This window comes from Lepisma saccharinum, chromosome 10 (assembly GCF_977018435.1).
Source record: "Lepisma saccharinum chromosome 10, izLepSacc3.1, whole genome shotgun sequence".
Classification (NCBI taxonomy): Eukaryota; Metazoa; Arthropoda; class Insecta; order Zygentoma; family Lepismatidae; genus Lepisma; species Lepisma saccharinum.
In genome coordinates this window covers 15306176-15332659 of record NC_139238.1, presented here as the reverse complement: position 1 = coordinate 15332659, position 26484 = coordinate 15306176, and the positions used below count along the sequence as shown (strand labels likewise).

The 26484-nt window shown below is 36.5% G+C and overlaps 2 protein-coding genes across 4 annotated transcripts in view; one reads left to right on the top strand and one right to left on the bottom strand.

The window, feature by feature from the left end:
* The first annotated feature begins 3840 nt into the window (after nt 1–3840).
* Nucleotides 3841–26484, top strand: part of LOC145993787 (kynurenine/alpha-aminoadipate aminotransferase, mitochondrial-like) — a 96449-nt gene continuing 73805 nt past the window's right edge. For both annotated transcript variants that reach the window (XM_083129590.1, XM_083129587.1), the window contains exon 1: nt 3841–3963. The gene's annotated coding sequence lies outside the window, so the exon portion shown is untranslated. The remainder of the gene's footprint in view (nt 3964–26484) is intronic.
* Nucleotides 21229–26484, bottom strand: part of LOC145993786 (uncharacterized) — a 32592-nt gene continuing 27336 nt past the window's right edge. For both annotated transcript variants that reach the window (XM_083129585.1, XM_083129586.1), the window contains one exon: nt 21229–25331. In XM_083129585.1, the coding sequence (XP_082985711.1) occupies nt 25073–25331 (259 nt within the window). In that variant the 3' untranslated portion in view covers nt 21229–25072. The remainder of the gene's footprint in view (nt 25332–26484) is intronic.

Sequence of the window (26484 nt, the reverse complement as noted above, 5' to 3'; positions counted from 1 at the left end):
GTTCAACACTTCCCTGTTGTAAACATTGTAAAAATACTTGGTGTAGTATTTACGCCTGCTTTGCAAGGAATGATACAAGTAAATTATGATCGAGTGATTGGGAGTGTAAAAGCAGTGCTACAAATTAATAAGTTTCGAAACATTAGCTTGCAATCACGAGTCACGTTTGTTAATGTGTATGCTCTTTCGAAAGTGTGGTTTATAGCCAAAATACTTCCGATGCGAATGCTGGATGTAACAAAGCTGAAAAGTGCAGTGAACTGGTTTGTTTGGAATGGGCAGTTGCTACGTGTAAATCACGAGACCTTGTGTTTAGATAATGCTGGGGGAGGCTTGAATCTTGCACACGTGCACCACAAGAGCCAGGCGCTCCGCATTCAAGCGGACATAGAGACGATGATTCAGAGCCCTGATAGCCTTACAAGTCATGTTCTTCGAGACTGCTTGGCCCATATACAGTTGGATCCCCCCATAAACGTGACTAACCTCCCCCACAACCTTAGGTACCTCCGTGAGACCTTAGTAGAGATCTGCTATGGCTTGTTACAAACTCCTACCCTGCCTGTTCCAGTGGTGTCGCACATGTACAGAAGAATGCGTGTAGCGTCTCAACAGGCTGTAAAGATAGTTGCAAGACACCCGGAAGGTCGTTGGCCTGTGGTTTGGAAAAATATACACGCGAGGCATCTCGCAACAAGAATACGATCGGCGTGGTTCGTTATAGTGCATCAAATACTGCTGACTCGAGTGAAACTCTATGATCTGCACATGGCAGATTCATCATTATGTTTAATATGTAACGTGCCTGATAGTTTAGTGCATAAGCTCAGTGAATGCTTAATAACCGCTACGTCATGGAAATATGTTGCGAAACTCGTAAGTGTCATCTGTCGTACCAATGAGAAGAATATTACAATTGATCATCTTCTGTTTCCCAATTTTAGTTATTTCCCTAAAAAGAAACAGAACAGTGTATTGTGGTTACTGGGGCAATATGCTTGGTTTGCCTCTACTTATCAGCAAGTTGACTTTCATGAACAATTTGTGCATTATTTAAGGCACACATTTCAAAATATGTCGGCAAGCAAAAAGAACAATGTCTATGCGAATTTTCTAAATGTAATATATCCTAGTTTGTAAAACCTGTATAGTCATCATGAAAAGTTTGTTATAATCAGATGTAAAAAAAAAAAAAAAAAAAAAAAGTGGTTAGCACATCGCGCTGCGACGCCAAGGGTCCCGGGTTCGAATCCTGGTCGGGCTTGGTTGTTTGTGATTGTCCATTCATCAATTTCATCACTCATCCCCATCTTCGCAAATTAGCCAAGAGGCACAAAACGCGAAGTAAAATAAACTAAATCAATCAATCAATCAATCGCTTCCCCGCTTGTCTATTTATGTGCTACTCCAAATGTTCGTTATGATACCCTCTCGGTCTACGCCTTGTTAAATCGTACTCAAACCGTGGCATCTTACCCTTCTATCTTTGCCCGTGTAATTTGAGTTCCTTGACGTATCTACCGCGACTCCTCGAAGGGAGGCTACCCTCTCGCCAGATCCATTTTATTCTGCACGGTCGCTCCGTAGAGAGCGACGGGGAGTCTGTACGTATTGTCATCCACTCTCGCTCTTTAACCTTTAATATCTCCCTTAATTCACCTCCTATCATGTGTTTTTGGGATTTTGCCGATCAGGATCTGATACTGGGCTGTCTTAAATTTCCATCGAATCCGTTCATTGGCTCCAAAGCTGTATCTTTTTGTCTTTTTACCCGAGGATCGGCCTCCTCGCTCGGGAAACCGGATTGTCATCCGTATTCCACAGCGCAACTCTCGGGGTACAGCCACAGTCCAATTATTTTTTATTGCTTATTACCGTGATTAATCTATTTACTTGATAGTTGGAAAGCTTTGATTGTTATAACCTGATACTTGCACGTTACTGCTGATACCTTCCCTACACAATCTTTTCGTTATTCTTGACGTGTTTTGCCCATTGCCACCACGCGTCAGCACCTACTTACGGAAACAGGAAGGGCGTCCGGCTTATAAGTGGGGTCTGGTTATTTTCCTCTACACAAAGCACGGAAATATTGTGCAAACAAAAAGCAACAGACAAAAACAGACGTACGCTTCGCAACGTTGTAACGGGAGATGTTACCCCTACAGCTTTTAACTTCGCAACTGAGGTTGTTGACACTCATCGAGCCACACACCCCCGAAGACGATTCGTGGACAGTTGGAGCTATGTAGCAAAAAGTAGATCAGCCACCAGTTGGGCCCGCGATCAGCATAGCAACCGGCCTTGTCCAATGACAGAGGCGACTTGCAACTGCGTAAGCAGACCGCTGGGTTCTGGGATGGTATCGAGACGAGATGCGACTTGGCAATCTCGGTCTCGAATAATAAGTGCCTGTCTCGATCTCGAAGAGCAAGCGGCGATCTTCGTGGCGAAGTGGTTAGCACAGCGTACTATGACGTCAGGGGTCCTGGGTTCGAAATCCGTCCTGCTCAAGGGTGTTCCTTGTGAGCGTGCATTCATTAATTTAATCATATCATCAGTCATCCTCAGCGTTGCGATTAGCCAAAATGGCATAAAAAGCGACTTAAAACAACCTAATTAAATCAATCAATAGAAATCTCGGGCTCGTCTTGATATACGAGGCACGTCCAGAAAGTAGTACCAGTTTGTTATTGAAAAAATGAAAGAAGTTAGTTGAACAAAACTTTTTTTACTCTGAAGGTACAGTCACAGGCAATAAAAACGGGACACGTATATCCTGAAATACTCGCTTCCCTGCAAGGCGTTGTATATGTTGCTTAACTCGACTGCGATAAGTGGATTTTAATAGCAAATTCTCAATGGCAGTTTCTACCACCACAGAGTTAGGCAACCCACATAACGCCTTGCAGAGAAGCGAGTATTTCAGGATATACATGTCTCATTTTTTATTGCCGGTCACTGTACATGCTTTGAGCTATTTTTCTACACAGGTACCCATGGAATTAAGGTACTTATCGTACCGGGAGACACCCTGTTTATTCACGCTGCTTTCTGCAATGTGACGGTCATGAACTGAAACAAGCAACACCAATCAGTAGAGGACAACATCTACTTCCACATCAGCACAATTCCATTCTTTAAAACATAAGATATGCCAAAAAAGCGAGCGTAACAGATGATGGTGGGATAGCATCTCCCACTCCACACAAAAAATCTATAAATTAATAACTGGCGGAAGGTAGCGTTAAAATTTCCAGAAATGCACTTATCAGCGAGAAAAATATATGACAAAGTATTGAAGTCATAATTAGACGTCTGATGACTGATACCATGTTAATCTGTAATTTGCGACCAATATGGGTCATGTGAATGGGTTTTGGGATAGACTTACGTAGAAAAAGTATGTATGATGATGAAAACATTTGTCACTTAATACATGGTGACGAAAGTGTTGAGGAACGTCACATATTTAGGCAACGAAGAGTCAAAATTACAAGGCAAGCAGCTGATTGCATCACCCACGCTCCCTTCCTTCACTTAGGGTTGAAAATTAGCACGAGAGAGTTTTCTCTTTTTGGTAGAGCAGTAACGACGGCCCTAGCAGACGAAGTATAATTTAATAGACTTTTGCCTCAAATATGTACTTTCACATCCAGTTTGCTGAATAACACCTCTTCACAAGTTCCAAATTGTAGGTATGATTACATGGTATATGTATGCGAAACAATATCTTTGAAGATAGTACCGTTTACAAGATAACAGAGTCAACATCAAGGTTGTAAATGAAAAGTTCAAGGTGCTATCAGTATAAGAGTTTTTACAAGATAACGAACATTCTGAGTGCCTTGTAGGATTTGTTGGTATTTGTTTAAGTGGGGAGAAACAGCCAATCGTAAAGGGTCTTACCAATTTGGTGCAATTCCATCAGGTTTCCCAAACAACACTGCTTACCGCATAAAGGTAAGGTTAATATTATTTTCCTTATTTATACTGGCAGATAAACGTAATTTTTTCAGGTTCTGGCAAAGGTCACATTATCATCTAATCCGGTTCATTATACAAATTGACTTCCGCTTGAATTCTCTTAGAAGCAAAGAAATTAATCAATCATTGGTTTTCTCGCTGTTAAAGAACGATCGTGATTGGTTCAGAAATAGCCACTGATTTTTCCAACCGCACCCCGCCTTCTTCTACAAGTATTTTGCTAGGAAACCGGAAGTTGGGTTTATCTGCAAACCGCACGTACTTGAAGCCATCAAATTTGTAAACATCCCGAAAGCAACCCATATATTTAAGCAATAACTGATATATATACTCTTCTAGTCAACAAGTTGTTTTCTGTGTTCACTTGGTTTATATTTCCACATTATACACTCCTCACAAAAAGTTTGGAATATTGTTGTATTAGACAATAGGTTATAGACACGGCCTTCAAATTCAACAACACGAGGTATTTGGTGAACTTTCTCGTCTTTTCACCGACATATGCCACTGTGCTTATCACCTATTGTCAAACATATAATATTCAAAAGTTGTTGTGCCCGATATAACAATGTTCCAAACTTTTTGTGAGGAGTGTATTATCAGACTAATTTGAGGGACAATGGTGGATGCAAAATTGTTTTGTCAAGTTTGTTATGGCCCCCTGAATGTTAGCGACAATAGTTATTAGGATGCAATGTTAATTTGACATTATCTAGTGGTTTCTTTTTGTCAGGGGTGGGGTATAATCTTAGGTCTGTCATAGGTTCGATCCCCCCACTGGCAAATATAGATTTGTTCACCTAAAGACGAGTGAAGAGGTGCTCTCTCGAAACGTAGTGTTAGAATAAGTATAGTTAGAAGCACTAGACAACGGATAATGTCCAATTAGCATTGTATGCTAAAGATCGCTGTGGACAGGCAATTAGAAAATGAACTTCTGCCAGGTTTACTTGTAATTATCAATCATGTAATTACATGAGTAATATCCATCCACTGCTGCTACAACTTATGATGGACCTCAGCCTATCCTTCATGCCTTTCTACCATGTCTTGATTGCAACACACTCTTTTCCATTTTCCTTGCAGCTTCCTATTCAACTACATCTTCCAAGTGTGGTTTAGAACTTTACAGAATGACCCAGATTGACATCTGCAAACAATTAATACATTTCTTCCTTTTATAACACAACCTTCCTTCTGCAAATCTGTTCCTCAGAAACTTGCATTGAAATTCGTTCTTGCCATATCCCTTCAGACTCGATAGCTAAAGATGCATATTGATCAATGTAATAGGCATCTACTTCAAGAGTCCTCTTATGAGCTTTAGTTACGAGGGCTGTATACAAATGATCAAAACCCGACCTTGAAGATCATGTAGCTCTGATATGGCACCACAGTGTTAGTTAGTCCCACAGAACAGTAACCAGTCTCGCAAATGATGGAGAGCTGCTACTATGAGCAGACATGGACCGCATGTTTCTTATTGAATTAGGGAGAGAACACTGTGAGTGTTCACAGGCATTTAGTGACTCCTTCACGTGCAACTGAGTTAAACTTGATGACAGGCTTTGTACATGGCAACAAAACAGTGAAAAAGGGATCCAGTAGTGGTTGTCGAAGAACATCGAGAGCAAATGATTCAAAGACCTTATCAGCAAAAATAAACACATCATAGTTGATGAGATGATTACGGACACTGGTTCGAGTCACCGCACAGAAGTGTTGTGAGCTGCTGACATATGATCCACACTCGGATGCCTTTTTACACAGTTGATCAGGGACAAATCATGTTTTTTTTTACCACGCACCTGAAACCAAGGAACAGTCGAAGCAATGGCAGCCCCACTCTGAAAAGATATTTGTGAACCAAATGGGAACAGTGTTTTGGGGGTTAACACGGCATAATCATGATGAACTGGCTGCCACATGGATTGACATCAACACTGACTGCAACTGTGCCTCCCTACAAACATTGAGAAGCAAAATCCTAGTGTCGAAAATTGTCTCAGAATATGTTGCTGTTGCATGACAATGAGCAGCCACACACCAGTGAACAGACTCAAACTGACCTGCAGTCACCGGTGTGCACCATGCTCCCACACCCATCCTATTTCAGTAACTATGATCTCATCCACAAGATGATGAATCCCCTGCATGGCCACAGATTCCAACATTGTGAAGCCTTACATAATGTTGTCAGGAAGTAAATCAGACCCCCCCCCCAAACAAGAGTTTCAAGAAGTGCCAGAGAAATGGTAATGGTATATTGACTTGACCTCTAGGGAGAATGCGTGGAAGGAGCTCAAGTGTAATGTGCAAACCACCACTTTTAAGGATCACATAATGCAGATACATCTAAATCATTTGTATGTGGCCCTCGTGCAATAAAGGGCCCAGGTACTTACAGTTGCCAAACCTTCAAAGGAGCTTTGGTTTCTTTCACGAAACATAAGGTGACCAGACGACCTCTTTAATTCAGACATGTCCTCCTTTTTAGGTGTCTGTCCGGATTCTTTTAGAAATCGGTAAATGTCCTCCTTTTTTGGAAGGAGTATAGAATCGACCATAGCAACGATCATCATTTAAGCAGAAGTGTGCGGTAAAGGAAGGCACAGCAAGCACCGCATGCATTGTTTTTTTAAAAAGAAAACAATTTTTATATCTTAAAGTTCATGTATTTCAATGCCTTTATACAACTTGGAATGGAATTGATCTACTTTTAACATATTTACATATGCAGACTTTTAAATTCCCCTATTTCCTGTCGAATTGGCTGCAAACATAAAGCGGCTGCAGCCGAGCTGACCACAAGCGGTCCCCGGCTCGTTTCATCTTTGGCAAGGGTGTTGGAAACACCTCATCCATGCTGGCCATAAGTGTTGCTAACTTCCAGAATTTTCTATGCATGCGTAGCACCACCTAACTCAGTACGATTATTCATGTGTGAAACTTAACAGTAATGAACAAATTAGCTTGTGAAGTTAGTCAATGATTACGTCAATATGTCAATAAGTGTGTTCTTTACAGTGACCATCGTCCTGTATTATTATGTTTTTTTGTGTGGTGTTTTTGCTGTCTTGTGTTAAAGTATGGTCTACATTGTAAATAACCACCAGGGTTGAAACGAGACGAGCCATCGATTTGGAGTGGTGAAAGTACGGAGTCGATTAGGGATCTTCTTTGAAAACCATTCAGTTCAAAAACATATACCGAAAAGCTGGAGGTGGTGAATCACAAGAGACTGTGTTCCTTAACTATGAATAACCGAAACAAGTAAGAAAAACGGGAAAGTTTTCATTAAGCAATGAAAAGTGTCTCGGTAAAAAAAAAAAAAAAAAATGCCCACTTTATGCACAGAAAGGCTAATTGGGACTCGACCTACAGTTTAAAGTGGGATCCGAACCATTCGACCAAGTATCGAAACCAGTACCCCTTCATTACAAGCCAAGGATGATACATATTATGTAGTTATGTAGCAACAATGTCATTAACAAATCATTTTCTTTGAACTATACAGGCCACAATGACTTTCATAATGCAGTGCAAAGACATGAACATTCCCAAAATCACACTCGTGCAGTGACGTACAAAAGGGGGATTGGAACCACTCTTTTGGCATAGTATTCCTACAAAAGGGTGAAAGGCAAAAAAAAAAAAAAAAAAAAAATGACAAAATACACATTGTAGGGGCCGGTTTAGCAGGGGGAGCAAGAGCCCCTTTTACAATTCCAGCCCCCTCCTGTGTATATATAGGGCCTCCCCCATGGCGCAGTGGTAGCGTCATTGCCTTGTAATCAAGGGGTCCCGGGTTCGATACCCGGTGGAGGCACAAGTGGTTCGGATCTCACTTTAAACTGTAGGTCCAGTCCCGATTAGCCTTACTGTGCATAAAGTGGACTTAAAACACCAACTCAACTCCTGTGTATATACCAGTGATTTATTTACACACACCCTACCCCCCCTCAATTTCCTCAATGCCCTCCTAAAATTTTTCACCAATGTCCAATTTTTGATAACTCTGGTTCTAAATTAACCTTACACTCACCCCATATATTACATTGAAAATGTTATAATTAGTCGAAATGAAAAACTCAAAACTGACCCATCGCTTGTCTACCACGAAAATTCACAGCACGCCCCTACATTTAAGGCATATTACTTGGGGTGTGTTAAGTATTCGAGCAATGGTCACCTAACATCTGGGAGCTGAACACGATCACTATCCCGACTGAGTCATTAGCAGGGTGTGGATTTATAGGCACTAAAAACTTCTCAAATAGGCACCAAAAAGATGAAAATAGGCACTAAAGAGACACCCTAAAAATTTTAAAAAATACATTAAAATAGGCAATGAATGTGAACTTATTTCAATTTTCTTCTTACAATCCAAAGTTATACTGTATTAGCACTTCAGTTTATACAAAACAGTGTGCTAACGATTAACAAACTATTAATACTCTTTTGATCAAAATTCACATTTGCTGGGAATCGTCAGTTAAGCCTCGCATTACCAAGCAGGGTATTGTGACTACCCCAGGCTGAGTTTTCCCTATAATAATTTTATCTGAAGAGCTACGTACTTGTAGTTTCATGACTTTGTCCTAAAATGATTGAAATTGTATTCACACTTGTGACTGACTCAATTTTTTTGTTTTTATATTTATTATTGACGGGATATATTGGTGGGGTTGTGAGACTAACCCGCTTGGTATGAAATGTCTTATCTTCTTATTTGTCAAAAATGAAGGTTTTACGAAATATGTCTCTCATTTATCTTAGTTATTTAATTTTTCCATTGTTGAGTTTTACCATACATCCATTGTTTAGCTCAAATAACATATATTGTTGTCTATTGCATCAGGTTACTATTGTTGAGTTGAATTAGAGTGCGTATACATGGCAATGCTGCACTAGTGTCACCATACGGTGTTTATGTTCAGTTTAAATACTTTTAATAATTTGAAAAACTGTATTTCAATACTAAATAAAGATATTCATTGAAAATAACAGAATCTAAAAACAAATATTACACTAAATCACAAAATTGTATTGGGGTAGTCAAAATACCCCGCTTGGTAAAATAAAGCTGTCGAAAAGCTTGGCAACGGGAGGGTTAATTAATTCTCACAGAAAGAGCTTGTGCTAACAACTGTGCAAATTTAAACATATCATGAAAAAAGAATTTGCACCATTGTAACAAAAAAAATATTTTCATCAATATTCCAATTCAGACCCTCAAATCTGGCGAATACCAGATATCAGTCAGTACAACATCAACAAAGCCTTCTTCAATGTAGAGAAAGCCAAAGGCACGTAAAAAAGGCTGATGCAAAAATTACAGAATAGCAATTTTTTGGCACGATTAAGCAAAATAGGCGCTAACCATCAAACTAGGCATTTATAGGCATTATAAAAATGTATTTTTGGACTAAAAATACCATGAAACAAACTTTAAACATTAAAACCTATGTTTTACTACAAAGGAATTAAAAAGGCAAATAGGCAAAATTCCACACCCCAGTCATTACTATTATTCTAAGTTCTAACATTCGGCCGCGGTGGCTCAGTCGGTAACGCGTCTGACTACCATGCTCAAGGTCCCGGGTTCGATCCCCGGCCGGTTCAAATCCGGGAACTTTTCTAAGGTTGGAAGCGGCCCCGGCACCCACCCAGCGTCGAATAACATGGGTACCTGGGGGAAACCCTGGGGGGTAAAGGCGGTTAGGGGCGTGATGCTGATCACATCACCCCCACTCATGACCGGATCAAGAAAGTGTGGGGCGTTACCCCCACACCCCCTATACGCCTTCATGGCGTGGTGCTATGCACAGGGGAGCACTTTACCTTTTTTTTTAACATGTTGCTTCATTCTCAGACACTTCTGGAACACATGCCGTCTGGGAATTTCCTTTTCGATTCATAGATTTGGTTTATTTTACTTCGCTTTTCAGTCACTTTTTTTCCAGTCTCGTTGCTGCTGTTTTCTGTCTTTCGAGACTGAAGCCAACTACTTCTTTTGAAGTAGGTACCCAACTGTCTTCATGATGCTGGGTCAACACTGAAAATTTGGGGCACCCACCAGGAATAAAAACTGGGACGGCTTGCACCAAAGGCAAGAGCGCAAACCACTTGGCTATGCAGAAACACACATAATTAATAATACATTATAATAATTAATGCAAAGTGCTGTCTGAAATGAAATTACTCGCATGATAAGATATGTAATTTTCTACACATTCACTGAAGTCTGCATCACCTCCTACTCTCCAGATGTCAATGTTGGCCACGCAAAGCCCCACTCCCCATAGTAAACAATCTTGGTTGCACTTGTCATGATGTGTGGTTTTTTCTACGGGCAGCACGGAATCCCAAAAGTCTGGACCGGGATCAGGAAGCCAATCCCTTCAGGAAATGACTTTGACTTTTCAGGATCCCGAGCAGTCAGGAAATACCGATTGGTAATTTTAAAAAGTCATTAATTCTAGACATTTTCTGCATTGTGAGTGTCTGGAACTTATCGGAAATTGTTAGTTTTTATTCCAGAAATGCATAAACAATTACTTAAGGTGAAAATAATGCATACAATTCGAGATTTCCAGAGCTTTAGGAAATTTTTTAACATTTCCCGTCCCGAAAACTTCTCGACTTTGTTGGGAAATTGCAATTTTTTTCCATCCTGAATGTCAGGATTTAAAAAATTTCCCATCCCAACCCAAAAAATTGTCCCGCACAACCCTAGTTTTTTTCACATATTGTAATGAAAACAAACAAAAGGAACCACCTTGATTGGATTAGGATCAGACAATTTTTACTGCCTCTTTCCCTGATAATACTGACAGCTAAAAGAAATGTCACACCCCATTTCATACAGATTTTTGCATATGCTACTGGCTATATACCTTTCTTCTAATGACTTGAGAAAGTTGACTACAATCAGAGGTAGAGAAATATAGGGTGCCCAGTCGCCATGACACCTGAAAACTTCACGTGACGCCTAAATTTTCAAATCCAATGCTATTTATTTTTAATTTATAAAGTTCAGTTAATGATATTTTCAATACTTCTTTTATAAATGTTTGCACTGTTGCTTGCAGAGTTTTAAAATCTGCAGCAATATGGTAGAGTTGCTTATATATTAGAACATATTTCATAGTTACAGGGTGACAATTAATGAACTATATGAAATAAAACCGTCATAATTTCTTAATAGTTCGCATGATGACGTCCAAACTGCGTGGCTGGCCACAGGGCATGATGGGAATTTGTATGCGTATGCGCACGCAACGTGTTGATGTCGGCCATTTGCAAGTGAAAATGTCCTGGAGGAGTATTTTGGGGACCACATTCTGGCTCTGGGGTACCCAGAGGCCACTGGAAGGGGGCTATGTTAAGGACAAAGTGTACAGAAATAACCCCAAAACCATTGCCGAGCTGAAAACTGCCATTCAGGAGGTCATCGATGTTTCGACACTTCAGCGGGTCATGCAGAATTTTGCTGTTCGTCTGCCCCACATCATCACCAGAGATGGCAGACATATCGAACATGTTATAACCTAAATCCGAATGCCTGTAGTGTCGTTTACATGTGCAATACAGTTTGTGTACTACGTGGTTTGTCACTAATTTCCGTTTTATTTCATATAGTTCATTAATTGTCACCCTGTATTTATGCTGTTACTGGGAGAACCTTCTTTAGGAATGCCACTCCGACGCAAGACAATGATTTTTAATCCAATCTTGTATTAATTAATAAATTCAATGTTAGGGTCACATTTCAAAATGTGTAGCTTCATCTCAGTTGGATTCATGTTTACTTAGCCCATATTTGAAAAAATATGCTGACTCCTGAATTATTTTTAGTTTTGTCTAACCCTTATTACAATAATTTCTCAAGATAACAAGCAGGGTTTCGTTTTATGAACTAGTGAAACAATATAACTCAGATGGAAGCTTGCTCATATTTATTTTTTACTAATTTTTCATGACAAATGTGATGACACACTTACTCTTCATTCTTAGTAGTGCTGTTATTCACAATTAGTATTATGTATATACTGAAGAATAAAAAAAATATTAAAGTAGTATAAATGGAACATTGTGCTGGCTGGCTGAATTACAGTAATACTACATAATAATTGTTTCTGTAACAATGTTTACTCAACAAAACAAGCATATTTTCAAACATACAGAAGATATTTGCATGAAAGAAGTCCACGTGCTACGAGTATAGTATCTTCAAATCAAACACAAATTAAGTACAGAGTTCAAAATAAAAATATTTAGATGTGTATTTACATAAATAAAAGCAACAACTGTGTACATCTATGTTAAAATATAAGAACCAAAAAAAGAATATAGAATTGCATGATTTACAGACTACAAAAATAACTAATTACATTAAAAAAATAAACCATACAGTGAAAATGAGGATAGAGAATACATCCAGAATATTTTACGGATACAATTTTAATAGCTAAATTTTGATTGATTTTTCTCATTGGCATTTACAAGCAATGTACATAATTAAGAAGTTCTATGTTTATAAACATTATAGCAAAGCAATGTTTTGTAATTTACACTGCACCTATACTCATATGCAATTTACTGTTGCACTAACAATTTCACTCTCCCCCAACATTCAACTGAAAGCTAGGTGGAGAAACTTTGCATCGTGGGTAAATAGCACAACAACCAAAAAATGCTATCTCAACATTTGAACCTGCAATAGAGTGGAAAGTGTAAATATTACGTGGCAAATTCTTCATTGTTACATGCAATATCAGGGCCAAGAGTCTAAATAAAATTCCAACGAAGCAGATGAGAACCTCTGCATAAGTATCAGTACAATTTCATAAAAACACAGAATTTAAGAGCACAAAGAATAAAAACTGCAATGGGCAGTCTGCTGGAAATATTTATGCATTCAATGTACATCAGTCAAAATCCATTCACACGTACAGAAAAATATTCGAACATGAAACTCCTGTATTAACTTTATAAACAAAATACAACTTCAAATATATTTTGTCCTTTCTTATACCTAATGCATATGTGTAAGTACAATGGGGCAAACATTATTATTATTATTAAATTCTAATATGTACATTGGACACACACACACACACACATGTGCGGAAAGGGCATCTAAAAACTGCTCAATTTGAGGAGTAAAATAAAGCAAAAATGAATGTGCAAATGTGAAACACTCATCCAACACCCATGAAAAACTAAAGTTACTATGAAAACAAAACTGTATGCTGTACAATTTTGTGCTGCTTATCAACATTTTCTTCTCAAATCAAACCTTATTTGCACACACACATGAAAAAAGTTAATTATTGATGGCAATGGCATGATCTTTTACCCTAAGATATGATTTATAGTGGAAATGAGGACAGAAGATATTAGTATTAATCAGAATTGCCGTGGGACTATGTTTTTCGCTAATGTATTAGTAGTGAAGCATAAGTAGAGTCAGAGTAGCTACTATCTACCTACTCTCGTATGGTAAATGAGAAAATTAATATGTCATTTACAATAGCGGAAAGAAAGTTTTGAATCAGTCTTCACAGAACCTAACATTAAAAACTTGAACCATCTGAAAGAAAATATTATACAAGACTGTGATGTACTGTACCGAGCTTGAATATTATTCATTAACATTCACCCTTGGAGGAACTCTTATTTAATATCTTGCTGCTGCCTGCTCAGTGATCGATCATTTTAAGTGGTTGATTTTCATCTTGCCATAAAAGTTCTGGGTTCGCATCCCAGCCTGGCCATTTATGTTTTTGTAAGTTTTCCCTTTTCCATTTATCCATCACTTCCTTACTGTCATGATTAACCAACAGGGGGTAGCAAAACAATGTTTAATAACAAAAGTACACATACAAATGTCTTACTGCAATGATTAATGAGAATTTACTTTTGTCTTAATTTCATTCAGGTACAATTGTAAATTCTAAAGTAGGTGTTTCAATAATATAAGATCAGGTGCATATTTAACTTTCATTAGGCACTGATGCTCTTTCTCTCTCTCTCTCATGTACAAACATGAATTATTGGATTTAGACCATCGTTTCTCAACCTATGGGGCACAACCCACTGCTGGGTCATGAGGGGGTATTTGGTGGGTCACGAAATCGGGCGAAAGTTTATGTACTGTGTCTTAAAAACATTTAAATTAAATTACTAATTTTAACAATTTAAATTCAACCCGTGTTGTAAAAGAGGGCTTCAATGTTAGCAAGAATATGATTATAAACTGAGTACGCACCCCAACAAGCTATTCTGCCGGTGCCCATGCTTATGGGCCCCATGAAGTGTAATATTCTTCAAGGTGGGTCCCTGACTGAAAAAGGTTGAGAACCACTGATTTAGACAGTTAGTTTCTTTCAATTAAAAACATTTTTGAAGGGTTTATTTCTGTCTACCCTGGCATCAAAGTCATGCTTTGCCACTGAATACAAAAATACATTGCACCAACATTAACTGGATAATAAAAATAATATAACTTTATGAAAATTTTGATACTCAGAAGAGTGGGTGACACATGGTTTGTGACACTCACATAATTTATTAACATTTATCTTACGTGTAATGACTCTTACATCAAACTCACCATAAAATAATGATAAAGAAATAATAATAAGAAATAATTTAAAGAAAATGCACTTCTCAGAATGTTTTGTAAAGTATGTTGGTCCCACAAATGCAAGGAAAGAAATAAGCATGTTTAACCTTGATAATTGCTGTCAAATTACTACATATTTATTAGTAAAGAATATTAACTGTAATAGATTTTTTCTCACTTGTGTTGCTGAATTGAAAATTGAAATTATAACAGTTGATCAATGTAATTATGAACTGCCACACTCCACACTGCATTACTAAGTAAAATTTATTTTAATTGATTGCATATATAACATTTTCAATTGCGACACTTGATGATCCAAAACAACATTTAGAGAAAAACAATATATATGATTTTTTTTTTTTAAGTACAGGTTCACAATTCCATATCAAAAATTCTGAATATTAAAAAGCTCTGAAAACCAAAGAATTTTTACGGCAGTGAATATTTTCATTACAAATATATTTAAAGTATTTTTGAAAAAATGTTTTCCATATGAAATAACCATCTGGTCTAGAATTTCTATCCCAATGTTCATTTGGTTTCATTACTTATGGGTTGCTATAAGAGATCCCACCCTAGTTTACAATAATACTATACAAAAATGTAATACTTAAAGTACAGTTGGCCTTTCCAATGGTGTGGTGGTAATGTTGTTGCCTTGCAATCAAGGGGTCCTGGGTTCAATACCTGGCAGAGGCAAATAGTGGATCAGATGAGAGCCAATCCCAATTAGCGTACCGTTTCCAAAGTGGACTTACACTCAACTATAATTATATCCTTTCTTCTTTCTAATATATTACCTGCAATTATAATTACACAATGATTGTGTTTCAGTAAAGATTCTTTACATGTAAGTAGTGCAACTTTCTCATATCCTCCATAAAATTAGGTTCCAATACTGCATATTCTTGATGACAAAACAAGAGACTAATTATGACGGGACTATACATATATTCTTAGAGGGAAAACTGCCAGACTCCCCCCTCCCCTTCAGCAACTTTTAATACTGACTGTAATACAATATGTTCCCAATTTCAGATATGGATATCTGAATCTTTGCCCACTTTTGACATAAAGCCTATCAAGTATCCTGTAGGATACCTGGAGTGTGAACCATGAACAAATTTGATTACACCTCAAAAATACTCTTGGGAGATTCACACAAGTGTATCAATACATATCAGAACATTATGCACTGCTCAAAAGAAAAAATGTATTATTTGTATATTTAGCGTCATTTTCTGCCACTTTTGGCTAATCACAACGATGAGGATGAGCAATGAGTACATGAAAGGGATGAAGGGATACTCACAACAAGCATTCATACAAGGGCTGGAACTCAATTCTGTGAACTACAGTAGAGAACGATAAATGAATAATTTATCGAAATAACAGAACATAAGATAGTGCATTTACAAATTAATTCTCGCTCTCACTTACAATGCACGAGAACATTGCGTTAACCCTAGAACACTACCGTGTTCCAATATTACAGTGTAATTAGCACTAAGTAAATTTTACCTACATGAAGGAATCTATTTTTAAAACAACCTCTACATCATGCAAACAAAATGACGATTCTTTGTGAACATTATTTTCTTTATTTTCCTTATATTCGAATTTTATTCTTCATTTTAAAATGTATAAACCATGGTTTTTACTAAACATAGAATATTTTAAGAGAAGGTCTTGATTGACAAGCCCGTTCATACATTAAGATTGATTGATTGTTGGTGTTTTAAGTCCACTTTATGCACAGTAAGGCTAATCGGGACTGGACCTACATTTTAAAGTGGGATCCGAACCACTATGTGCCTCCACCGGGAATTGAACCCGAGACCCCTTGATTACAAGGCGAGGACACAACCACTGCACCATTGTTATACATTAAGAATGAAGGCAAAAAGTTGAAACAATGAAAAGCAAACAATAATAATATTCATAATGCTGTAAATAAAGAACGAATGTAATTTTAAAGTCTTACAAGAAAATAGTGCATGGTTGTAAACGAATTTACAAATGTCAAAATTACGTGAAACATTTTTCTCGTTTTACTACAGCTATGTAAAACTGACGTACAGTGCATAACATAACAAACCAAAACAAGATGATCAGCGTTTGCACCCTCCTTACCACAGTACTGCCTTATGTCCGACAGACAACTTGAGGCACTGCTAGGTTGAGGGGTGTGTAGGTGCGAGGTAGGGGAGGGATTTGAAGGCAAATAATACGTAAATTTTACATACGGTAGTGTTCTAGGGTTGATAATAGTAACATTTCTGTTATATTTCCTCAGTTCTCTTGCCTGAATAGCCGACCTCCATGGTGGAGTGGTTAGCACAACATGTTACAATACCAGGTGCCCCAGCTTGGGCATAGGTGTTCTATGTGACTGTCCCTTCATCAATTTCATATCATCACTCATCCTCATCGTCGCCGTTAGCCAAAAGTAGCAGAAAAGCGATGCTAAATAATACAAATAAATCTAATCAGATCTTGCCTGAATATTACTACTTTTTTCTTTTGAACAATATAGTTAGAGTGGTATGGATACTCTCTCAGCTATATTCATAATAGTACATATACACACTATCATATATAGTGGTGTATTTAGAAATGAGAGCAAAAATGTTGCGCTATTTGAACAAATGCAAAGTTTTAATTTTTACTCAATACTGCCAAATATCAGATATTTCAATAAAAATATACCAATGTGTAATTATACATGTTTAACCTTGTATTCTTTTTTCCCAAATGTTGCAATAGTTGACTGAGTAAAGATAGGAAATATATTACTCTTAATTCTTGTCAAGCGTTAATTAAACAATTAATATAATTATGCATATTTCTTCTCACTAAAAAATTACAACACCAATAATACCCAAAGCACCATTGTATTTTAATGGCAGTTTAAAATGACACATAAATGGTAAAAATGCTTATTGCAACGATCATTCTTGATGCACATTTACCTACACAAAAAAAAGCTGCCTTCATTACATTATTTACACTATTGTCAGTTCCGTTCTCAAAATTCTTCAGACAAGCCAATCCAGCCTGTTTTCTAGATTGATAATTACGTTCTTTGAACCAATGTAACCAGTAACTCTTAATTAGTGCTGTGACGTTCACAATTTCCAAAAAGTATATATTCACATACCATTCCACTTTAAAACATGAAACTGATGTCTCAAGTTATGCAAATTCCTAATGGGACACAACAATGTCACTCTTATGCAGATTTCAGACCAAAGTGACAAGTGACACAGGTTACTTGGAAATGAATCTTAAGAAATAAATACAGCCTTTCATACTGGAACGTCAAAACATGCTGCACACATTGCTTGTCACTCGAACTGGGCCGTTTCCTCAATAGTATGCATCATGTTGCCTCGGTCTGTTGGTTGCAGTGAATGCTTTTATAGAGAGGACGTGCCTATGTTACGGTAAAGGTTACGAATGTTCATGATTTTCTCAAGTTTTATAGGAGTATTAGGAAGTGGTTTATAATACTGGAAATGATTGTGTGAGTAACTTCGAAGCTTGGAGAAACTAATTAGTACAATTAAAAGCTTCACTAAGTGTTAGTTACCGGAGAAATTGTGATTTTAAATGTAGTATCCGTAAGCAGGTCGTCTTGGTTTACAGTGGATTCTGGCATGAGTTTTTGCAGATTTTGATGCAAGGATCAAAAGGCAGTTTGTGATCATGACCAGATATTACGTGATCAGTAGAGTTAGGATTTCTATGACCTAAAAATCACCAAAATATGCAAAATAAAATATGCTCTTATGACCTAAAATTTTACAATATACGTATGCACTACAGGGTAAGTCAAAATGATGGACCCGATTACAGAAATTTATTCTGTGAAATCTAATAAACATATGTTATTGTGAGACATGCGCTTCGAAAGGTTAACTTTCAAAGTTTAGTTTCCACGCAGTGTTTTCACTTTCTACCGCTAGGAGTCAGCAGCGAGCAGGAAAATGGCGTTGACTGGAGAACAGAGATATTTCTGTGTGCTTGATTATCATGTGAACAAGTCTGTGATTAGTGTGCAACGGCATTTCCGTACCAAATATCGGAGAGAACCACCTACGTGGAAGGCCCTTCGTAAGTGGTGTGAACATTTCAGAGATTCGGGCTGCATCTGTAAATGAAAATAGACTGGCCGTCCGTTGACTGGGGAAGAGACAGTGGAACGAATGTGCACATGTTTCATGCGGAGTCCACAGAAGTCCACCTACCAGGCAGCGAGAGAACTTCAACTTCCACAGAAAACTGTCTGGCGGGACCATCTCAATGGGGCATTGGAACAATGTTGGATAGGCTGTGCATCTCCGGAAGATCGACCTCTCCTTCATTGGACACCTTGTTCCCCCGACTTGACCCCATGTGATTTCTTCATGTGGGGTTTTGTCAAGGATCATGTTTACAAACCACCACTTCCAACAACATTGGATGACCTGTGTGCCCGCATCACAGCAGCCATTGCTGATATTGACTGCAACATGCTACACAAGGTTTGGCAGGAGATAGACTATCAGCTTGATGTGTGCCGTGTTACGCGAGGTGCTCACATAGAACACTTGTGATTTGTTTGAAAAAAAAAAACTTTGACAGTTGACCTTTCTTAGCACATATCTCAGAATAACATGTTTATTATATTTCACAGAATAAATGTCTGAAATCGGGTCCATCATTTTGACTTACCCTGTATAATTTGAAAAATATGCTCTTATAACTGGACTGTTTCAAACATCAATATCTAAATGCCGAGATATTTTCACATACGTGCTATTTTTAGTTCACTTTATGGGCCCTGAGTTACAATGCACAATGAATACTTTCTCTAAATTCTCAAATAAAAATGAAAAAGATTTTGCTGCAGTAAAAAAAAAAACAACTCTCGAGTAAACATGGGAGTAAGAACGAATCCACTTCGATAATGATTGTATATTTCTTGAAAATGCCAAAATATGCTGAATATGAACGGAAATCCATCAAAATATGCTCTATCATGCATAAATGGCCAAATATTCCAAAGTATGCCCTTAAAAAGCACCTTCATTTAATTAGTTTCTTCACAATATGAATTTTTATATATTTAGGGAACACATCACCCTTACCAAGAAAAATATGATGTCATAAAAATCCTGGCCTTAGTGATCAGGTATTTAGGAGCATTATTTTAATACTAAGAGTCCTAGACCTGACCTACCTAAAGTAACAACAAAAACATTTAGTGACGAAACACCCCTTCGCACCCCATCACATACATGGCACCAGCAGTCCGTATCCAAGCTCACAGTAAACTCTAATGGCTGCTTTGAAAAAATCATATGGGAGTATATGAACGAGAAAACACTAAGTAACCTCTAAGGCTCTGAAGTATGCGTTAACAGACATAATTAGAAATAGAACCACATACAAAAATGCCTGTGCACTATGATAAATTCAGAATTAAACAATCTGAACTTGGGCCCTTGTCACTTTGGTCTCGAAGTTCCCTTGATAAATGTACATTAGCAATACAAAGGAAGAACAAGATTGTACTACTGCTAATAACTACTAACATGTATTATAAAAATATATATTATAAAACAGTTAATACAATGCTACACAGTAGCACAAGGGTTTTTAATAATCAATTTTCAATATGCACTGCAAGTTACTTTTTTTAGCACCAATAACAATATTTGTGTATAATACTTTACAAGATTTAAGATGTGTGACTCCTGGTCACAATATGGAGTTTTCATATATTTCTTAAATTTTTTTGTCAGTTTAATATAGCATTAATTGAGCACCACTACATTGATATCAGAACTACCAACAAGATAATTTACACCTGGTAAAATGCTTAACTCTGATGTATGTATGTGGAAGGGGAAGGGGGAAGTGTAGGCCCATACTAGACAGAAGTATTTCCCTTAGCCCTTTTATTAACAGAAATGGCATGAAAATGACCCTGAAAATCTCATAACAGCTTTTATAACAGACATATTTAAAAAAAAAAAAACATTTTTTACAACATTCAAGTAAAATATTGAAGATTAGGCACATGGGAGATGTACTATGTAGAAATTTTCAGCAAAAAAATGCAGGCTTGACAGACTCGAACCCAGGCCTCTGGCATACCTTGGCATTGCTCTACCACTGATATACCTAGCCACTCTTGATGTCCATGATCACAACCCTAATTTTGTATAATTTACAGAAGCTGCACTGTGAGTGTTGTGGCAATTTTTCAGACCCTGCAAAATGCTCAGACTCGGAAAAGTATAGGGACTGCCTCAGCCATATTTTTTATTTAAGAACGCAAATATAAGGGAGACACGGAAGAGCATAGCATCAATCCTAAGAAAGAATGACAAGAAAAGTCTCTCCATCTAAAATGGTTTGGTTTGAGTTGGTGTTTTAAGTCTATTTTATGCACATTAAGGCTAATCGGGACTGGACCTACGGTTTAAAGTGGGATCCGAACTACTGTGCCATGTGTCTCCATTGGGTATCGAAACCGGGACCCCTTGATTACAAGGCAACGACGCTACCACTGCGCCATCGGAGAGGCCTACCGTCTAAAATGGGTCTTGGGCACGAGTTTAAGACCTAATTTTCAATCAGTATCCAAATGTACACAAGACAATTGAACTGTAGCAGATTTCAAATAGACAAAATAATTCATTTTATAAATTTTACCTTGTTGGCATTTCTGATGTATCTTTATGTACACATACAGTTATGCAGTAGCAAATATCCTAATAAAAAACACTGGATTGGACAGTGAATTTGTTTATCAGTTTATCAAATTCATAAATACTGCTATAGAGTTCTCACACTATACATCAAATCAAGGGATATATATATTTTCAATATGCATATTTAACATACGAGACTAGAACAATTTAACAACAACATTATTAGAAATACAGATAACTAACGGCCTTCAGCTTCCTACTAGCTGATAAATAAATTCACAAAAAGAAATATATTTATAAAATTACTCAACTTTCACCTATAAGAAAAATATATAACACGATCATATAACAATGGAAACACAATTCTTATAAACATGAACTACTCTGCTTCAATTTATTTATCTAAATATGTTTATTATTTCTACCACTAACAAACATGCTTCTGTTTAAGCAATTTCTTATACATACACACACTCAGTTAAATAAAACCTAATAATACATGGTTTTGCTGTTGCAATATAACAATTAAAAACAAAAACATGTTGTGACTCATGTTTCCAGCACAAAAAGCAAAAAATTAGTACTGTATACTGTTTTTTTTTATGCTGCTTTGCACACTTTCAGTGCTATTGATACTGAATAATCATTTTCTTACTTTCCATTCATATAAACATTTACATTACATTTCTTTCATTTAACTAACACTCCAAACATCCTTGGTCCCACAGATTGAGTTATGTATGAAAAATTCTTCCAAGGAAATAGATTTGAATGCTAAATGTATTAGCAATAGGGATGAGCCAATAAAATAAGCAATAGTGAACTAGTCTATTCAACAAACACTAGTGAAAGATGGTAATGAAATGCTCACTTTACGAATCTGATAGTTTATATTGTAGGAAAAGCTTCTACTGACAACTAATCATTTAACAGTATATCAGTTTTTCAATAACTACAGAATGGACTCTTTTCACTTATTTTGAAATTCTTCACAACTGTCAAAATTATCACATTCATCATATATTTTTTTCATTATTATGTACTTATTGCAGTGTTGTTTTAGCAGCTATTTCAACATTTTGGATAATACGCATTAGGCTCTGTCACGAGTATGTTAAAGTTATTACAAATTATGTTAAAAGGTTAAAGCTTTAAGCTCTAGAAAATGGACAGCATTTAAATTATATTGTGCATCTACATTATACATTGTTGCAACTTGCCAGAATGGTTACTGACAATTCTGACAGGTTCTACCATCATTCTGAAACAACTTCTCATATTGCCACAGATGTTAAGTTTGTTTTTATGTCCCCTTTATTCTCAGATAGACTAATAGGAACTGGACCTACAGTTTAAAGTGGGATCCGAACCACTGTGCAAAATGCTTCAACTGAGAATTGAACTGACAATGTGACTTTGGTGCAAGCCAACCTGCGTTCGGTATTGACCCAACATGTGTTAGGCCAATGTGTGGTTTCCTTGCAGAGTATTATTCATTCACAGAATATTTGCATGACTGTATATTTCAGATTATTGTGGCATTACTTGCTATATATGCATATAAAGTGGTGTAATTCATGGAAAAAGACCAAATTTGCATTATTAAGAGTTATGTATTTAACATTGTAATTTTATCCATTTATAATTACTTTCCAGCAACATTTTCCGGTATTATTGTAAAACAAAAAACTTAAAAGTCCCTGCATACAGGGCATACAATGCAACATCCATGGTTGGTTTCTTGCACATGTGCAAAAACAAGATCTAACCAATGAAAAATAATCAACTTTTGGTATTCATTACCCCCAAATCTACAAAAACATTGCTACATTTCTGTAGCCTTCCCCAGACCATGCTCCATTACATAAATGCTATTGCATGGTTTTGCATAAATTTGCAAAATTGATTACAATTTTTTTGCTTAGTGTGTGGATTTTAATTTTGCATTGTGAGAACTGCCACAGAAGAATAGAATTCTGTACTACAGAACTATTGAAGCAATTTAAAAATCACTGGCAATATTACTGAAAAACTAATATACTATTATTCGTTATTATTCACTATCAACCAAATAATCATTGTCATCCCTCGTGTTCAATCAGCATTCAAATTATAACAACATGGCATCTCTTTGATAAAATTGCCTCTTGCATGCAGTCCAGAATTTTTGCTATTTCTGTAGTAAACGACAGTCAGGAAGGCAGTTGAAAGAGTGATTATAGCCTGTTGGATTGGTGATCATCTTATAAGAATAACAAAAGCTCTTTCATTGGTTCAGTTTCTTGGTTTCGTTTCATTACATTTGCGGTTCATTCATTTGAGTTCTCTGAAACAGGCTAATTTAATCGCTCGAACTAACTGCCTTCCTCTCTGGTGTTACTTTAACCATTCAGGTACATTATCAAAGACTAATGCAAACTCTTATTTGCATTCCTTATCAATACACATATTTGTTAACATCTAAAAGAAGAGGAAAATACATTTGCAGCAATAAAATTATGTAGCAAATAAACACACATGTTCACACAACATATATACATGTCTATTAAACAAAATTAAATTCCACAAGATTTTAAACACGATGTCAAATGACCACATTTCCCAAAAAACTAATAAAAATATTGATGTTCATGTCTTCATAGCATTAAACACTAAATTTTCCTTCACTAACTTCTAGGGCTTAGCCAATACTGATCTATTCTTAGATTCTTACCGATTTCAATATAACACTGAAGCAATTGAGTTTAAATTTAGTCATAGACTAAACAAAACACTATTGAAATACGTGTGTATATATAGTGGAATCCCAACTTTACATTTTCCTTCATTATGTATTCAATGGTGAAATAGAAAAAATGTTATAAAATTTTCCTAGATTTCATATTTTCCTGCATTTTAACCTTTTCAGCTTGGCCCCCTAAAAAACCATAAAATTGAGGTTCCACTGTATACACCTATAATGATGTTAAATTGTTTGTTCACTCATTTCTTGTGCAAGAGTGATCACATTCAAATAGAAGGAAGAAAATAAGCCTAAATTAGTGATATAATTCCATTTGCAATCAAGTAAACCCTTAGAGTACAGTTTTTATACAGAATAATTCAGTGCAAACCATGAACCTGTAACACATAGTGTATACACGAAGGATAAATTATGCTTTTCAAGGGCTTCTAGCACCAAAATATGGCATCAGCAGCAAAAGTTATAAAGGGAAGTTGTTTGCCTGGACGTTATCTACATGTCATGTTGCTACATGTTGTTAGCAGTTCACAGCAAAACCCTGTATATGTATATAATAATTATGCAATACTAATAATCATGGTAGTTTTAGTGTAGAATTTGATGAGAAATGCAAGTTGCCTATATATTCAGTTTTCAAACTGCAAAGGGTCTCTCAGATATAGTTCACAAAGAGCCTAGTGTTTCCTAATAGCAAACCTTGCTGTAATGCACATATCAGAAGATACATAGATTCGAAAACTATTGCAAAGTACTGGCAATTAAATTTGCAACACTGATACATCGGTTTCATATCGGCTTAGCCCTCTCATTCTACACAACTTAAAAAATTATATAAAATAAAGGGAAAAAATGTCTTCATTACTAAAAAACAAAAACTTTGGGGTGAGGAAAACATGGAAGTACATACAATATACATGTCACGTCTAAAAAAAAGCTGCATGAATTATTAAAAAAACAGAGGGGAATACTGACTTTCAAATATGACTTCAATTACAACTGCCATTAGAACATTTCATGAGCACTGCTATTTGAAAGCAACGACATATCTAAATCGATGCTGGAATTATTAGAACTATAGTCTAGAGTTGTCGCATTGAACATTTCCTTGACCACCGCATCGAGCTGCCTAACACTTGCATGTGGCTGCACGTCACCTGCATTGTGTATCCGACTTAGTGCGTCCCATGTGCCAATTAACGCTCCGATTACACCAAGCACCACAAGGAATATGTCCAGGAACTTCTGCTTTTGGGTCAGCAAACTGAAAAAATAGCATTTGTTAAAAACACCTAAATAGTTGAAGATTACAAAAATATACTGTGGAACCCCAATTTTACGATATCCTACAATATTTAACAGTCCTAAAATGGCATAAAATTTTCAAGATTTTTAAATTTTTCACTCTTGATTCCATTAAAAACATAAAATCGTCATTCCACTGTAATTAAATATATAATGTTTAAATGAACGAACTAATTGAAATAGTTTATAATTAATTTGGATTTTGCCCTAATGCTTTCGACTGTTAGTGCCTGAACTACTTACAGGTTGTTTCTTTTTTCTTAGGTTTTCCCATGGACAGATTAAAAGAGGTATGAGACGGTGAAATTTGAGAGAATAGTTTAGATTTTTAAAAGCAAGTGAATGAACTCGATAGCTCCATAGAAAATGTTAACCTGAATTTAACTTCATACCCTTTTACAGGCCTCCCGGATGGCATAGTGGTAACGCTGTTGCCATCAAATCATGGGTCGCCATGTTTGAAACCCGGTGGAGGCACATACTTCAAAGTGGTTTCTGAACCACTATAAGTCCAGTTCCTATTAGCCTATCTGCGCATAAAGTGGACTTAAATCAAAAACTCAATACCCTTTTACAAAACTGCAAGGTTTTCTTCTGAATATATCAATGTTGATAATTACCGCTTGATACACATTATAAGTCTTCAATTATTTCAGGAATATTAAACATTTTCTGTTCTAAAAAAAACAACATAAATAACACATAAATATACTACTGTTTCTCTGTTATTATAAAAATATTAAATCTCTTAGCACCTACTAGATTTGACTTTCTGGTGCAAAATTAACCAGTATTCTGAAATTTGCATAACTCGTTGGATATTTCAGTCCTGAAAATATTGTGTTGGTAGATATAATCGCTCCAAAAAATCAATATTACAGTGTGTAAGCTGACATTTTGTTTCCACAGAAACTAAAATTATATGTTTTCACCCATCATCACTAACATTAATTTTTTTATTGTTATACCTTTTTTGAGTATCTGACACTTGAGATTGGGTGATTCATATTTCTCTATTTTCCATCTGAACTCCCTACAAAAGTGTACAGCCAGCATAAAAATTAGTTTTCGTCAGTCTCAAGAATATGATATAATAAATGCAAGTTACAGTT